At 38.5% G+C, this 17,662-nt stretch overlaps 1 protein-coding gene across 2 annotated transcripts in view; it reads right to left on the minus strand.

The window, feature by feature from the left end:
• KIF14 (kinesin family member 14) overlaps positions 1-15,590 on the minus strand; it is a 62,889-nt gene extending 47,299 nt beyond the window's left edge. The window contains exons 1-11 of one of the 2 annotated variants that reach the window (XM_045048806.1): positions 15,282-15,586; positions 11,477-12,706; positions 9,278-9,532; positions 8,465-8,552; positions 7,323-7,421; positions 6,487-6,539; positions 4,996-5,026; positions 4,314-4,421; positions 3,346-3,462; positions 2,735-2,850; positions 1,236-1,408 (exon numbers count right to left, since the gene is read on the minus strand). In XM_045048806.1, the coding sequence (XP_044904741.1) occupies positions 1,236-1,408; positions 2,735-2,850; positions 3,346-3,462; positions 4,314-4,421; positions 4,996-5,026; positions 6,487-6,539; positions 7,323-7,421; positions 8,465-8,552; positions 9,278-9,532; positions 11,477-12,591 (2,155 nt within the window). In that variant the 5' untranslated portion in view covers positions 12,592-12,706; positions 15,282-15,586. Of the gene's footprint in view, positions 1-1,235; positions 1,409-2,734; positions 2,851-3,345; positions 3,463-4,313; positions 4,422-4,995; positions 5,027-6,486; positions 6,540-7,322; positions 7,422-8,464; positions 8,553-9,277; positions 9,533-11,476; positions 12,707-15,281 lie in introns of both variants that reach the window. The other variant, XM_045048807.1, reaches the window with a different exon arrangement.
• Positions 15,591-17,662: the final 2,072 nt, after the last annotated feature.

Raw genomic sequence — 17,662 nt, forward strand, 5'->3', positions numbered from 1 at the left:
AGCTGGAATTCAGAATACTTATTTTTAATGAAAACAGCCCTATTTGTGAAAGAGAGGGGAATCCAAAAGGGAGAAAATGGACTGTGATACAATAAACTCGTTCTTCTCTGGCCTTCTCCTCTGAAGTAGCTATTCACCCTCTGCTGCTCAAAAGGACCAGAGGACAAAGGACTATGACAAGATGGTAGTTCCACATAAGCCAAGAGAAACTGTACAAATCAAGGGTTCCTAGCAGGTGTTCAAGCCCATCCTCAGCAGGTGATTCCCAAAAGATAAACAGAATGTAGTATTTAGCATAAATGAAGTTAGGCCTTTGTTAGAAACTCAAGCCTTTAGATCACTATCTTTTTTATTTATTTATTTATTTATTTATTTATTTATTTATTTATTTATTTATTTATTTTTAATTTCTTTTTTTAATCTTTATTTATTTTTGAGAGAGAGAGAGAGACAGAGCACGAGCAGGGGATGGGCAGAGAGAGAGGGAGACACAAAATCTGAAACAGGCTCCAGGCTCTATGCTGTCAACACAGAGCCTGATGTGGGGCTTGAACTCAAAGACTGCAAGATCATGACCTGAGCCAAAGTCGGACGCCCAACTGACTGAGCCACCCAGGCATCCCTGTATTTTATTTTATACATGGAGAGAGTGCATGAGCAGGGAAGAGGGGCAGAGGGAGGGAGAGAGACAGAGAGACAGAGAGAGAATCCCAAGCAGACTCCACGCTCAGCACAGAACCTGATGCGGGGCTCAATCCCACAACCCTGGGATCATCACTTGAGCCGAAATCAAGAGTCAGACGCTCAACCGACTGAGCCACCCAGGCACCCAGGATCACTATCCTTTAGATCAATGAACTAAGCAAGAGTAGAGCTGATAAACAGAATGACAACGGAGAAAAGGTCATAAGAGAAAAAATAATAAATAATATTATTGTTATTTTGCTGTATGCATCTATGGCTCAGTCTGTAAGATGATTTTGCTATGCTTGCTATTTCCCCTTTACCCACTCTCTATTTTCTACGCAGTTTTCCTGATGGTTTCTTTATTCTCTTTCCCATTGTCCTTCCAGTTCACTTCCACCATCACTGTAGAATGATGACTAAAATCTATTATAAATAAGTATGAAAGAAAAATCTTTAATTTTCTTAAATTGCACATTTTCATGACTAAAATTAATATTTGAGATTTAACTGTCACAAAATAATTTTTAAATTTTTAGAAACATAGTCACCTCTAATTAACTTAGCATTCATATCTTCATTTACTTTGGCGATATTGATTATCATGCGGGCTTGGCTGGCATATCTAAGGGTGCTTAATGTTTCCTCAATGTTGCTGGCAGCAGGACTGACTGTAGCAATCATTGCAGTTTTTGAGTTTCCACCCAGACTTTCTTTTAACAGCCTTCAAGGGAAGTAAGTTATAATTAGACTTTGCTTCTACAACAACTTAATAGCAGTGATTATCTAGAAACCACAAAACAAGCTAATAGGGTATAAAACACAGAATTATACTCTTCACTCAAACACCATTCCGAACTTTTTTTTTTTTTTTTTTTTTTTAATATGCTCTATGGCCAATGTAGGGCTTGAACTCATGACCCTGAGATCAGGAGTCGCATGCTCTGCCGACTGAACCAGCCAGGCACCCCACCATTCAGAGCTTTTTTGATATTTGTAGCTACTTTTAGATCTCATGAACATTTTATTTCCTTTTATACTTTTTATATTGTTTCATGAAACGATAACCAGTGCAAAGATTTTAAAATATGGCTAACCATCAAGTATTTAGTAAGATAGCTCTTCCCTCTCCCCAGGCTAGACTCTGAGCTACTTCAGGAAACAAACGATGTGTGTTGCTCATCCCTGTATTCCCAGTGCTACCACAACCTTTCTGAACAGGTGCTCATATTGAATATGATGAATGGACATATAAACAAAAATTTTGTTTTCTACTATACACAAAAGACTTATTTTAGAAGAAAAAAGGTAGTATGAGACTAAAATGCCTATCTTTATTAATGCAGAATGAATTTCACTATTCTTTAACTTTCAAAAGGCACACACACAAAAACCAGATTTTCGCTTATGTGTTGTGAGGCGACAACTACCTTCTAATAAACCAACTGTAAAGACATGTTGCTGTCAAGTAGAGATACAGTCCTTACCAGAATTATTATGTATTAATGCTTGTCACAAGTAGATATTAAATCTATACAGATGTAATTTGAATGTAATGTATCTGATTTATGAAAACATATTCATTAATGAAAACACATATTGAACGCTTAAAATGCTAGCCAAATAAACAAGACAATTTCACTTTACACACATACCAACATGTTCGGTGATATCATGTATGCTCAAACATTAAACATTAAGCACTAAAAATAGTAAGTATAGTAACAGGTGCTTACATGGATATAGAACATACTATGTATTAAGAGTTTTACATTAATTATTTAACCTTCACTATAACCCTAAAAGGTAGGCATTGTTATTATCCCATTTTACAGAGGAGGAAACAGACTAGAGTATTAAGGATTTGACCAAAGTCACATAGTTTATAGGATGCAGAGCTGAGATTCAAATCCATGTAGGCCGGCTCCAGAATTCACACCACTAAGCACTTCTGTTCTGTCCCAAAGCTACATGAAGTCAGTCAATTGTTCTTTACCCCACAGTATTCACTATATTTTATACAATTCTTTGTACTTCAAAAGATACTTGCCATGTAAGAACAGATTCACGGTAAGGAACAAAACCTCTCTTCCGGTTTGCTTGTTCAGAAAGCGCAGATATAACCTTTCCCAATGTGAGCAGGGACTTGTTAATACTCACACCTTCCTGCATACAAGATAATAACATCTAATTTAAAATAACTGCTCAGCAATAAATTTATTTCACAAAATATATTCCTTCCCTCATATAATTATTGAGTAAATATTTTCTACCATAAACTACCACCTTTTTACAACTCAAAATTTACTAATTTTCTTTAAAAAGTAAACATAAACAAAAAGTAAAGATCTCTTTTTAAACCACAGCAATGCAATCCATAAATTGCACGTAAAGTTTTTTGTTTTTGTTTTTTTGCTGTTGCTTTTGTTTTTGTTGTTGCTGTTGCTCTTGCTAAATATATTTAATATTAATCTCCTAAAAATAATGCCGGGGGGAATAAGTTTTATCAAAATCAGAAAAGCCTCATATTTTTTGGTAAAGATTTTACTTCTTTAATTAATCTCTACACCCAACGTGGGGATCGAACTCACAACCCCGAGATCGAGTCACATGCTCCACTGACTGAGCCAGCCAGGTGCCCCACCAAAGCCTCATATTTACCTTCAGGCGCTCTCCACTAGTCTGAGCTGTGGAGCAGCGTTCACTGCCCGCCAGATCTATCAAGTTTATCCGACTTGTTATTCTGTGATCATGTTCTTCACCTTCCACAGATTCTATCTGTAGCAAAATGATAGTAAAATAATGTCATAAATTCTTCTATGACTTGCTATCAATGTAAGTCTTGAAATGGAAAGTTATACAAGATCACAAACCACTCATTTATTTTTGAAACTATCCCTTCATGAATCTGTGACAACTTATAATGCATACATATCCAAGAATATATGGAGCAATGCTTGCACTATGCCACAAAGAAGTGACTTTAAAGAGAGAAAAACTCACAACTTCTCTATTAAGAAAACAGCCATAAATAGAGCAAAAGCTTAACGAACACAAAGGTGTCGTTTATCCCAGCATTAAAGGAGCAAGGTATTTAAAAGCAACATAAATGTCCAACAGTAGAGAAAAACTTGAGGAACTGGAATAGTCAATGGAATATTTCACAGCTATGAAAAATTATATTTGGCAAAGAATTTTAATAGCATAAAATTGTTGCAGATCTTGTAAATGTGTTTAAGTGTGACTGTAAAATAACTAAAATATGCCAAAATATTTAGAGATGTTTTATTTGAGTAGCGGAACCTATGGCTGAATTTTTTTAAATCTCTGACTTTCTGATAGGTTTTTCCAAATACTATACAATTACCATATATTGATAACCTATCATATATTGATATGATAACACAATAATATAAATTAATAATCATGTTATGACTTTTTAAACAGCAAAAAAAAACCCTGCCATATATACTAAAAGTCATTCAGTTATTGTGTATACTCAATTCCAATTATGTTATATATATAGATTACTATACTCTTACCTTTGATTTAAAGAATAAAATAAGAAAAACATAAAACCTGAATACAGTCGTTATCTTACCTAAGAAAATAATCAACAGAAAGAATACCTTGGTCTGGGTCATCACCAGGGTAAAAACTGAATGCGATCGGGAGCTTTTATCATTCATACCAGTAGCAGCCGTAGCTCTTTGTTTATTTCCCAATTCTAGCCAACTCTTAGAGGAAAGAAGAGAGGGAGGTCAGAACTGTAAACTAAAATTTATCGGAACAAATTAAGGAACAAAAAAGTTACGTAAGCATGTTTGGCAACATATATGCTTTATAATCTGTTTATAAAATGAAATAAATACATGTTTATCATTTAATAATTTGTATTCCCATTGTCAATTTTGTTTCCATCACAGATATCTGAAACAGGAAATCACACCTTTATTTTTTTTTTTTTTTAAGATTTTATTACGTTTGAGTAATCTCTACGCCCAACTTGGGGCTCAAATTCATAACCCCAAGATCAAGAGTCACATGCTCTACCAAATGAGCCAGCCAGGCAAATCATATTTTTTAAATGCTATTCCAATAACTCTCAGCTACTATGATGGTCAATTTTTATTTTTAGTTAAGAAGAGTAATTCTTTTGATTAAAGTTTAACAAACAAAATCAGCTCATAATGAATTAACAAGATTAACTTTTTACTTATGTAAGTAGTAATTAAGGAGAAATATTCTTATGAATACTTAAGATTATGATCTTTATCTAGTGGAAAGAAAATAAAACACAATCAATCTTACCTGGATATCAGAGTAAGAACTGACAACATTCCTATTTTTAAAAAGAAGACAAAATCAATTTAACTGACTATTACACTCTTATTCTCATAATATAATAACCTCTCAATTATATAATTACTCTCTAACGACCACAATTGAATAATTCATAGGTATTATTATACTGATTCTCACAGAATCTTTCACTATCTCCATTCTTGAAGGGTAGAAAATAAAATGCTTTAATTTTACCAAAAAGCATGATTTTAATTAATGAAGCAGCTTAGCTCTTAACATTATAATTTTCAAGTCTAATTCATGAGACCAAAACATACACTTGATGTATACATGGGGGTGGATATGCTGTATGTATGGATCTTAACATAATCCCAGTTTTATTAAATGGAGCTGAATCCATTCCTAATCACTTTCCCTTTCCCTTAAGAAAGCATTTAGTGGGAATGCAAACTGGTGCAGCTACTCTGGAAAACAGTACAGAGGTTCCTCAAAAAGCTAAAAATAGAACCACCCTACAACCCAGCAATTGCACTACTAGGCATTTATCCAAGGGATACAGGTGTGCTGTTTCGAAGGGGCACATGCACCCCCATGTTTATAGCAGTGCTATCGACAATAGCCAAAGTATGGAAAGAGCCCAAATGTCCATCGACGGATGAATGGATAAAGAAGATGTGGTATATATATACAATGGAGTATTCCTCGGCAATCAAAAAGAATGAAATCTTGCCGTTTGCAACTACGTGGATAGAACTGGAGGGTATTATGCTAAGCGAAATTAGTCAGAGAAAGACAAATATCATACAACTTCACTCATGAGGAATTTAAGATACAAAACAGATGAACATAAGGGAAGGGAAGCAAAAATCATACAAAAACAGGGAGGGAGACAAAACATAAGAGACTCTTAAATATAGAGAATAAACAGAGGGTTGCTAGAGGGGTTGTGGGAGGGGGAGATGGGCTAAATGAGTAAGGGGCATTAAGGGATCTACTCCTGAAATCATTGTTGCACTATATGATAACTAACTTGGATGTAAATTAAAAAATAAATAAATAATAAAAATAAAAAATAAGAAAGCATTTGGAGTGTTGAAAGATGAAGTAAATGACTCAGTATGTTTCACACTCTCAACACTGACCTTATCTTATTACCTTCTCTCCTCTTCAGCTTCAAGTAATAGGTATATAAAGCAGCTCAAGAGGGAAGGCTTAACTTAATAGGGAAAAGGCGGGGGGTAGGGAGAAAAATCAAGTATTTCACACACAGCATAACACCCTATGCTCGGCACTTTACACATGTTGTGAAATACATAAACAAATACAAAAACACGCAGCCCACACTCTAGTTGGAAAGAGAAGGAATGGTTATTTGAATAATATTAAGAGTAGAAGGCTAAATAGTTATCCAGGGTTTCAAAGCTGGGGAGGCAAATGAGAACAATATTCACTCTACTCATTTCTTTTCTCCTTGCTCTTGCTGAGCCAAACACTTACATTGACAGAGCTTCAACATATGGTCCAGAAACAGGATGCTCCCTTACTCTCAGCTAGTGGAAGCAAACATTAGCACTATTAAGGGCATGACAAATTATTTCATATAAAATATAATTTTAAATGATTTTTTTGTCTATATTTTGAGTTTAAGGCAAAGAGATTTGCCTTAACTTGACCCAGGGGTAAATATAAAGGTTCTCACAGACACAAATCTGTAAGGCATTAAGACAATTTCAATATCCAAACTGTTTTCTAATCGCACAATATGCTACAGTTGACTGTAACATCAAATATCTTACTAGTTCTATATTCTTAAGACCTGCAGTAACTAGTATCTCTATGCTTCTAAATATGTCTCTAAAATATGTTCGATAAATTTCAGACAGTTAAAATTGTTTTCAGTTTTACATTATACATTTTAAACTTTGTAACCAGAAATGTTATCAATTTGCTAAATGATCTGGTAAGATACATATTCTATAATAACAACACAGTTTTTAAACTTTTGGTTTTTGGCCTTATAGACTTTTAGGGATTTGGCATTTGACTTAAGTGGTCCAACTCAACTCTGGAACAAATATTTTATCTTTAATTTGTATACAATATTTGCTTTACAAGAGGCTAAATTTGATACCTAAGTTAATTTCCACTAACAATAACATTCAGCTTATTTACTATTGATTTACTTATTTAGACTGTAGATTCCAAGCATTTGCTATCATTTAACAGTAATTTTAGTCAAAATGTAAGCTCTCTAGATCATCTTGAGAACCAATATAACTACATGCATTTACAAAAACAAATTAAAAGCAAATTATAAATTGTTTCAATCTTACTGGTTGCTTTCTCTGCCCATTTTCACCTTTACAAACCAGAAGGTCATGAATTTTTTCATTATATACTTCAAAAAAGCTCATTTCAAGGTGGTAGCTGACCTAGTAGGAAGAATAGAGACACAGCATGCAACTTATTTTAAAAACCCTTGTGTCTTTTTTGCAAATCATATATCTGATAAGGTTCTAGTATCCAGAATATATAAAGATCTCTTACAGCTCAACAACAAAAAGACAAACAACCCAGTTAAAAAATAGGCAAACGACTTGAATAGACATTTCTTCAAAGAAGATAAGTTCTACTTACTAAGATCTCTCAAATGTTTAACCCTACAGTCACTGACTTAATCTAGCTCCTTGTCATGCCTTCCTTACACAGTTTACAAGTCCCACAGCTGACCTCTTTGCATCCAGTTAGTTCTACTTCCTTTCAATCCATTCACCAAACTGCAGCCAGAGCTATCTTTTTTTTTTTTTTTTTTAAGAACAAAGATGATCCTTTGACTTCCCTGTTGACCTTCTATAGCCTTTTAGATTCCTGGAAGCATGGCTCATAAAGTCCTCCACAAGCTGAGTTCTGCCTGCTTCTTTAGTTTCACCTCTTGTCACCCCCCACCCTCAGATTCCATGCTTAAAGTAAACAATTTATAGATTCCCAAAGTCTCTCTACTTTTTTTTTTTTTAATGCTTATTTATTTTTTGAGAGAGCACAAGTGGGGGTGGGGCAGAGAGAGAGGGGGACAGAGGATCTGAAGCAGGCTCTGCGCTGACAGCTTCTGTGCTGACAGCAGCTAGGCCGATGTGGGGCTCAAACTTACCAACCGCGAGATTATGACCAGAGCCAAAACTGGACACTCAACTGACTGAGACACCCAGGCGCCCCTCTACCTTCTCGTTTTCAAATCTTTGCACACACCGCTCCCACTGCCTAGAATGTCCTTCCCGCTCTTCACCAAGCTAATAACTGCTGTTTCCTTCCAAAATAAGCTCAGTTGTTCCCTCATCTAAGAAAACCTATCTCCCTCCTATCTTGTATATTCTCTCACAGCACGTCTTCCATTATTTCCTTAGTGGCGAGGACTCTGATTTTAATTTGATTTGACTGTTTTCTAGTCTGATATGAAGGTTTACAGATGAGAACATACCTCTTGGGTTTGTTTTTTGGCTACTTGAGCAAAAAGATCTTCACAAAACCTTGGAATTATTCCTGGTTCCTCACTAAGTCCCATCATCCTGAAAAATACATAATAAATGGGGAGTGGGGTGCTGTGGAGAAGTTACATAAAATTAGCATTTTTAAAATTCTTTTTGAGGAAAAGGGTTTGGGAGTGAATGGGAAGCAAGCTAATTAAACCTCATTAAAATCTAATAACGTAGGCTCTGAAGCCAAATCTTCCGGAGTTCAAATCTTGATCTCACCACTTATTAGGTCTGTGACCCTGGACAAGATACTTGACCCCAATAAACCTCAATTTCCTCTTCTATAAAATGGGAATGAATAGGAACTATCTAATTCAGAGGGTTGTTGTGAGACAGTATAAGCAGAGTCTTTAATACAATTCCTGGAATACAGTAAGAACTCAGTAAACGTTAGCTACTGTTAAAATTCTGAGTATCTCCTTCTAGGACAGGTATACCATTACCATTTATCAGATGACTTACTTTTAATTCTCACAAGAATACTTACAAAATAACCTCTCAGGGCTTTGGTTTATACAAGAAATATAATGTACAGTCAAATGGGCCATTGACACTTACAAGCTAAACAGTATCTTCTGCATAAGCTGAAGCCCAGAGGTTAAGTAACTTGCCCAAGTTTGCAGAACCGGTATATAAAATGGATGAGATCTGAGCCCAGATCTGTATGGTTTCAAAACCACATTCTTTCTATCAAACGATGCTGCTTCTCACCAAAGACTTAAAGGTTTCTCAATAATTGTACTTGGAATAAAACTTACGTATATGATTTTCCAGAGCCGGTCTGACCATAAGCAAAGAGACAGGCATTGTAGCCTTCAAAGGCTCGTTCCAGGAGCGGAATAGCTAGGGTCTCATAAACAGTTGTCTGGCTGGCATAGTTTGGATGGGATTCATCAAAAGACCAGAATGCAACATCATAAATAAAATTATAAACTTGTTTCATGTCGGGATGTTCCACAGCTATTTCCTCTCCGTTCATGAAGACCACCTGGGATGCTTTTTCAACCTTCTCTCTAAAAGAAGCACAAAAAAAAAAAAAAAAATGAAGCACAAAGAAAACTATTACGTTATTTTAATTATTTTGAGTATTTTTCCCATGAAATATAATAAGAACCTCAAAACCAGTTAAGTATAAAATTCCTGTAGGGCAAGAGAATTCTTTAGTTTTCCGTGGACAGTGCAGACCAGCTAACATAATTATGGTGGTTTTCCAAAATATACTTCCCCTGGCTCCAGTTGCCACCACTTAAAGGGCAAATGGAGTTCCAGAAATGTTATCTGAAAAGTTACCCTTCTTTTACAGGATTTTCCATCTTTTTCCTTTTTCTCTTGAGCTCTCCCTTCTCTCATCCCACCTACTATAACCTACCTATACTCTTCAGTTCAAATCTGGAAACTTTTTAATATAAATAAATTTTGTAGGTACAGATCTATACAAAGCTGACATGAAATGCAAATATAAGTGCAACAAACTCAGTTAAGTGTAATTTCAATCATAAATCTCTTTTGGCCACTAGCTATTGTTACTGTTAATCCAAAGGCCCCTCCCTCTGTTAGGTTATCTCCCTTAATATTATGGATCTTCATGTCCACCCTCCTTCCATCTCAGACCTACGTAGAAATCTTCCACTTACGCTACTTTTGCAGGAGAACATTATCAGTCCTTGTTTGGTCCCAGATACCCCTTTTTGTCCCAACTCTGCTTTAGATCAGAATTCATCCTGGAAAGCACCTGCCTCATCATTTTGACAAATGCCCCTCCACCCCATCTATAAACACAGTTTACAGGGCTTGTCTGATGAGTCTGGAATCAGGCACTGGGGCTCTTGCTAAGTTCTCTTTGGGGTAGTCCTCCATCATGGGGTTTGTTCCTACCAGCTCTGTTCTTTCTGTTGCCTCTCATCCTATCATGATTTTGGAGGCCTTTTAGGTTTCCCCACCCTCTCTCTCCAGTCAACTCACCCTCAGTTCTCTCACCTGTCACTAACCCCACATTTTTACTAACAGGCTTTAAAGCACTGTGTAACTTGCCTCAAACTACTGACGCTTTAGGTTCAAACTAGAGGCTCCTTCCCATTGCCACCATATCCTCTCATATCTTGCTTAGATATACAAGTCAAAAACTACTAACTCTGAAGCTTTTCACGGTCACTCCATAAAACATTCAAAAATAATCAGATGCCACATTCACGTCCATCTTTTTCACCTTACCTGTAATCTGTGACCATCTCATTCCCAATCACTTTGGAGAGAGATTTTTTTTTTTTTGCCATCAAAATCAAATCTAATATATCACTGCATTTATAACTACTATAGATCAGAGATGATGATGGGGATGATTCTACACTGGAAGGGGTTTTGGAAGGATCTTTATGGGAAGTAAGTGAGCTAACAAGTGCTCTTTTTAAGAGAAACAGAGAATAGCCCACCATATCTTGCAGATTTGAAAGCAGACTGCATTAGAGACTTAAGTATTTCCGACTTTTTAAAAGCAGTGTATCAAAAGAAATTTATATTTGCAAACTCCAGTGACTTCAATGTTTTAATTTTACAGCCAATCATCAAAAATAATCAGGGTACTACAACTAAACCTAAAAGTCCTCTCTACATAGAAATGCCACGCCACGCCTGAAGATACACGAATACGCTCACTTTCCAAAAGCAGAGAGGAATCACACACATTACGTGTCACTAGCTCAGCCTTAGACATTAAAAGGTGAGGAGCGCCTGGGTGGCTCAGTCGGTTAAGTGTCCGACTTCAGCTCAGGTCATGGTCTCAGGGTTCGTGAGTTTGAGCCCCACATCGGGCTCTGTGCTGACAGCTCAGAGCCTGGAGCCTGCTTCGGATTCTGTGTCTCCCTCTCTGTTCCTCCCCGCTCACACTCCGTCTATCTCTCAAAAGTAAATAAACATTAAAATAGTAATAATAAATAAAAAACATAAAAGGTGTAACATACCTCTTGCTGAAAGGCCTCACCCGTACTGCCACTGTCACTTGACTGTTCTCCACCTTTAAGGGGTCTGTCTCTGCAGGGGGGTTCTGACCTGCGGTTTCCTCTTCAAGAGGGAGTGTATTTTCTCGTGACCTTTCCCTTTCATTTGCAGGCAGAGAACTTGTTCGCTTTTGTGTAGCTTGCAGGCTAGGCACCCTCTTTTTCAGCAGTGACGACGCAGCTGGGCTCGTCAGCTGTGACGTGTCACACTTCGGTGTCAATCGGTGTCCTGCGATGTATTTTGTAGGTGTTCTTCTTTTTTCTAAGCTTTCAAATTTATTTGCAGATTTTGCAGTATCCTTCCCAATACTTCTGTGAGGTAGGTTCCCGGACACTTTGATGTTCACCTTGCTCGGAAGAGGTTTGGTTGCCAAGCGTCCCGATGGAACAGCTTCAGTCTGACCCTGGGAACCAGTGGGTGCTCTGTTACTTAAGTACTTAAGTGCGACCTTTTCATTTGCCCCAGGGAGGGCAACAAATGTCTCTTTGTGTTTTTCATCGGCCGTCATTTCAATGCGTTTTGGGTCCGATAAAGGTACCACCGGTGCAATACAAGGGTTTTTATCTTTATGTACAGTCCTTGCATTTGTACTAGCTTCCAGTGAGGCACCATCATTTTCGGCTGCACTGCCCACATTCTGTGTTGTTTTCCACTTTTCCCCACAATCTGTTTGAGCTGTTTTCCGCTTCTCCACTGATTCTGTTTTAGCACGCCGCCGCAACGTAAGACGTGTTTCTGCAGTGTTTTCGGCGGAGTCTCCCAACTCACTGCCAAGCAAAGAGGATTCTTTGTTCCTTGTGACTCTTCTCTGAAGTGCCAATCTACCTACAGGGTTAGGGGTCAGAGGTACATCTCCTGTTTTTTTACAGGCAGAAATCACATAAGTACTGTTTATGTCTCTGATTTTCCTTGCCGATCTCAATAATGGATCATCGTGTTCACATTCTGTCATATCCGACATCACATGCAGCTCAGGTCTGCTACCATGGGTGAGGACATTCAGCGAGGAACTCCCTGGGGAAGGAGGTATACCAAGGATATCGCTGTTGTTTCTATTATGTGTGGTGAACACGGACATTGTGGCAGCAAGTCGTCTTAAAAAAGGAGGTCAGTGAAGCAACTAAGCTCTTCTTTAGACATTCATTTGACTTCCAGCCATATTTTAAGTATCATTTCCAAAACTATCTGCTAAACTGTAAAAAAAAAAAAAATGAGATTACACAGACTCTAAACAGACTTTAAAAAATATGAGAACCTTAGGGGCACCTGGGTGGCTCAGTCAGTTAAGCGTCAAACTTCAGCTCAGATCATGATCTCGTGGTTTGTGAGTTCAAGCCCCGCGTTGGACTCTGTCCTGACAGCTTGGAGCCTGGAGCCTGCTTCAGATCCTGTGTCTCCCTCTCTCTTTCTGCCCCTTCCTTGCTCATGCTCTGTCTCTCTCTCAAGAATAAACATTAAAAAAAAAAACCATTTTTTTTTTAAATATGAGAAACTTTCATTGTGAAAGTAACTTCCCAGAGGAACACATTAGAATAAACCACGATCTCCTCCTCACATACTATTCCCAAGCAGTTTCAGACAAATCTCTGCCTTCAAAGAGCTTACAATCATTGTGCAACAAATATTTACCGAGTCCCCATTATGTGCCAGGCCCTCTGACAGATACTACGAATTTCAAAAACAAGACCCTGTTCCCATTTCCTCAGTCTAGAAAGAATACACAGATAACCACTATATCAGGCCAAACGTCCCAAACGACTTAAAGGATGTAAAAAGTGCATGTCAAAGAAGATATATGAATGGCCAACAAGCACATAAAAAAGATGCTCAACATCACTAATCATTAGGGAAATGCAAATCAAAACTGCAATGAGATACTACATCACACCCATTAGGATGGCTACTAACAAAAAAACAGTCTTGGCAAGGACTGGAGAAATTGGTACCCTGGTATACAACTGGTAGAAATATAAAATGGCACAGCCAGTGTGGGAAATAGTACGGAAGTTCCTCAAAAAATTAAAAAACAGAATTACCTTTTGATCCAGAAACTCTACTTCTGGATATGTAACCTAAAGAACTGAAAGCCGGGTCTTGAAGAGACATTTGTACACCCATGTTCATAGCAGCATTATTCCACATGACTAAAACATGGAAGCAACCCAAGTGTCCATGGGCTGGCGAATGGCCTTACCAAGATGGGGTATACGTGTACAATGAAACATCATTCAGCTTTAAAAAGAAATTCTGCCATCTACTACAACATGAATGAACCTTGAAGACATAATGCTAAGAGAGATAAGCCAGTCACAAAAAAAAAGACAAATATTGTATAATTCCACTCATAGGAGGTACTTAGAGAGGTTAACATCATAAAGACGGAAAGTATAACGGTGGTTGCCAGGGGCTGGGGGCAGGGGACAATGGGAGTTATTGTTTAATAGATATAGAGCTTCAGATTTACAAGATGACAGAGGATTATGGGAATGGATGGTGGTGATGGCTGCACAACAATGTGAATGTATTTAAGGATATACACGTTAAGATGTGTACATAGGGGCGTCTGGGTGGTTCAGTCGGTTAAGCTTCTGACTTCGGCTCAGGTCATGATCTCACGGTCCGTGAGTTCGAGCCCCGCATCGGGCTCTGTGCTGACAGCTCAGGGCCTGGAGCCTGTTTCGGATTCTGTGTCTCCTTCTCTCTGACCCTCCCCCGTTCATGCTCTGTCTCTCTCTGTCTCAAAAATAAATAAATGTTAAAAAAAATAAAAAATAAATAAAACGTGTACATAAAAGTAGATAAGATAAGTGTGTATTTTAACACAAGCAGCAGCAGGAGGAAGAGGAGGAAGAGGAGAAGGAAGGGAGGGAGGGAGCGCCTGTCAGCAGAGATTTTTATTTAAGTACTCTGTGTTTGCAGATTAGGAGAGGGACTAACAGAAACCCTAGCACCTAAATCAAAGGCTGGAGTAAAGCACTTTGATAATACCTGTTGCATGTATGTTAAATACAGGAACAGTCATGATTTGTTTGAGTGGTGTCACAAAACAGAGTATTCCCAAATAAGTAGTGCAGACAATAAATATAAGTACTGTAAATTAATCACTTGTGTTGAGAAAAATTATGCAAGATTAGATAAGTGGACAGCTTGCCCTCTAGCAATTAGACAACAAAGTAGACAGGTGTGTAAGTAAGTATGTCAACAATATCTATCCGGCATTAATGTTTAGAAGAAAAAAAACCAGCAGTGACAGCCAAAAGGCCTGGCTTCTGCTCAGCTCTGCCCCAAACTGGTTATATTGATGTAAACGAGTCTTTAAATTTGCATGCCGGGTTCTAACTTGTAAAATGACACTTGCTCAATTCCGTAGATAATGCTATTGAGGAACAAAATAATAGAAGTTAATCTTTAAGTAAGTCTTTTAAAGTTCTAAATGAGTAACAGTCATTACCCCCACCCCAAAAAATCGTCAGGGCACAAGCTCCTCCCTTCAACCTTTTCTCTTAAAGTATAGAGTGTTCCTATTATGGAAAGAAATGCAAAGGCAAGAAGATTCCGGAAATTCTAGGGCAGCTAAAAACTATTTGCTACTTACGCTGATAGACACGGCTTTCTGTTTGTTTGGGGAGGCAGGAGGGGGTTCGCCATAGAGTTTTAAAAGGAGTGGAATGAATAGAAGGGGGAAAAAACTGTCACAACCCAAACCAAAAGATCCCCGTGGATGGGTTCTCAAGCTAGTCACTCCGAGGGCTGGGACAGCGAGTGTACCTCTTAATGTCAACCGACTGGGCGAGACTTCGGTGGGTGAGGCTGTGGGCCGAGAGGCCCTGAAGTCCGGCTGCGCTGTCCCCGCAGAGGCGCCGCCCGTGCGCGTCCTCCGGGGGCCCCTTCGCCGCCGACCCGGATTCCGGGGTGGTGGGGGGACCCGAGCTAAGGCCTCCGCCCACACCTCAGCGGTCGCCGGTAAAGAAGACGCCCTCTCGCCCCCACGACACCGATACTTCGCCCCTCCGCAGGGTTCGCCACTCTCCGAGACCTCCCCGAGGAAGTCCCCACACCGCTCACAGCCCCCACAACCTGCTCCCTCTGCGGCAGCGGTTTGAATGGGCGCCCTGCATTTTGATTGGCTGCTGGACGTGGCGTCGGGCACCGCGCCCTCGCTTCCTCCCACCCCCAGGAAGCGCCGTTGTTAGGTCTCAGCGAGTCCAAACACTAGATCCGACCGCCCACTTCTCCTAGGCAACGGGGCCCGCCCCTCCCCAGGCTTAGCTACCGCGCGGAGCTTCGGCCCCTTTAAATCCGGCTGGAGGGAGGAGCTGGATTCTGAGTGACTTATGGCAGCTCACTAAGGTGGATTTTTTTTTTAATTTTTTTTTTATGTTTATTTTATTTTTGACCGAGAGAGAGGAGGTGTGGGGAGGCGGGGTGAGCGGGAGAGGGCAGAGAGAGAGGGAGACGCAGAATCGGAAGCAAGCTCCAGGCTCTGAGCTGACAGCCCTTTGCAGGGCTTGAACCTACAGACCTGAGCTGAAGTCAGAGCTTAACCAACTGAGTGAGCCACCCAGGTACCCCTTAGATGGCTTTTAAATGAGAAGAGTTGACTTTTGTCGATCCATAGTATAAAAAAACATGGTCTGTCCACCTTAAAATTAAGTTGTAAAAATGGCTATTTGTCCTCAAGCTAAGCACAGTAACGCGTTTCTAGTGCTGTATTTCCTATGCAAAGCGTGTAGGTGGAAAGTATACTAAATGTCTTACAAGGGATTTTTTTCATTTGTTCCTGAATATTTTATGAGGTAACTATTAATATTATCCCCAGTGTCCAGATGAAGTTTACAGTTAAACGTTTTTCTTTTAAATTTTCTTTTCAAATTTTTTTAAAGCAAAAGTATCTTTTAAAAGGCAAAAAGTGCACCATTTGCAACTACATGGATGGAACTGGAGGGCATTATGCTAAGTGAAATTAGTCAGAGAAAGACAAAAATCATATGACTTCACTCATATGAGGACTTTAAGAGACAGACGAGATGAACATAAGGGAAGAAAAACAAAAATAATACAAAAACAGGGAGGGGGGGTACAAAACAGAAGAGACTCATAAATATGGAGAACAAACAGAGGGTTGCTGCAGGGGTTGTGGGAGGGGGATGGGCTAAATGGGAAGGGGCATTAAGGAATCTACCCCTGAAATCATTGTTGCACCATATGCTAACTAATTTGGATGTAGATTTAAAAAATAAAAAATAAAATTAAAAAAAAAAAGAAAAGGCAAAAAGTGCAGGTAATAGAAATGTATTCAATGGGATATAAAGGGAAATCAGAAGTGGCTCCAACTATATAGAAAAACTGAATGGATGATAAAGTACTGATTCTAAAACTAACTTTAAAAATCACCTAGGGGTGCGTGGGTGGCTCACTCAGTCGGGCATCTGACTCCTGCTTTCAGCTCATGTCATGATCTCATGGTCCTGAGATGGAGCCCCACCAGGGGCTTTGTGCTGGGCACGGAACCTGCTTGAGATGCTCTCTTCCTCTCCCCCACTCGCACACAGGTTCACTCTCTGTCTCTCTAGAAAAAAAGATTCTAAAATTTAAGGTTAAGTTATAGAGAAACCATCAGAAAAAAGAATATAGTATTTATCAGATCTATGGGAAAATAGTCATTAGGCTTGTGGGCAAAAGATATAGCAAAGGAAAGACTGACAATCTCAAATATATAAAAATTTGAGAATTATGTGTAATTCAAAATAGTAACAATGAAATAATAAAATGCAAGTTAACAAGAAAAATATATTAAATATGACAGAAGATGGAAACATTTCTTTCAATTTTATAAGAAAAATAAGTTTATAAGTAGAATAAGAAAGAAAACAATATGAAAATGGGCAATAGTATTTCACACAAAAGAATCAACCTATACACAAAATTAATTCATATAAAAAATAGAACGTAAACACCCAATCATTAAATTCAAGTGTAAAAAAATTAATTACAAGTAAAAAAAAATTTTTTTTTTTTTTTAATTTCAGTGCTGGTGATTTAGCATCAAAAGTAAAAGTATAGAGGCACCTGGATGGCTCAGTTGACAGAGCATGTGACTCCTGACCTCAAGATCGTGAGTTCAAGCCCCATGTTGGCTATAGAGATTA

Source organism: Felis catus, chromosome F1 (assembly GCF_018350175.1).
Source record: "Felis catus isolate Fca126 chromosome F1, F.catus_Fca126_mat1.0, whole genome shotgun sequence".
NCBI classification, from domain to species: Eukaryota; Metazoa; Chordata; class Mammalia; order Carnivora; family Felidae; genus Felis; species Felis catus.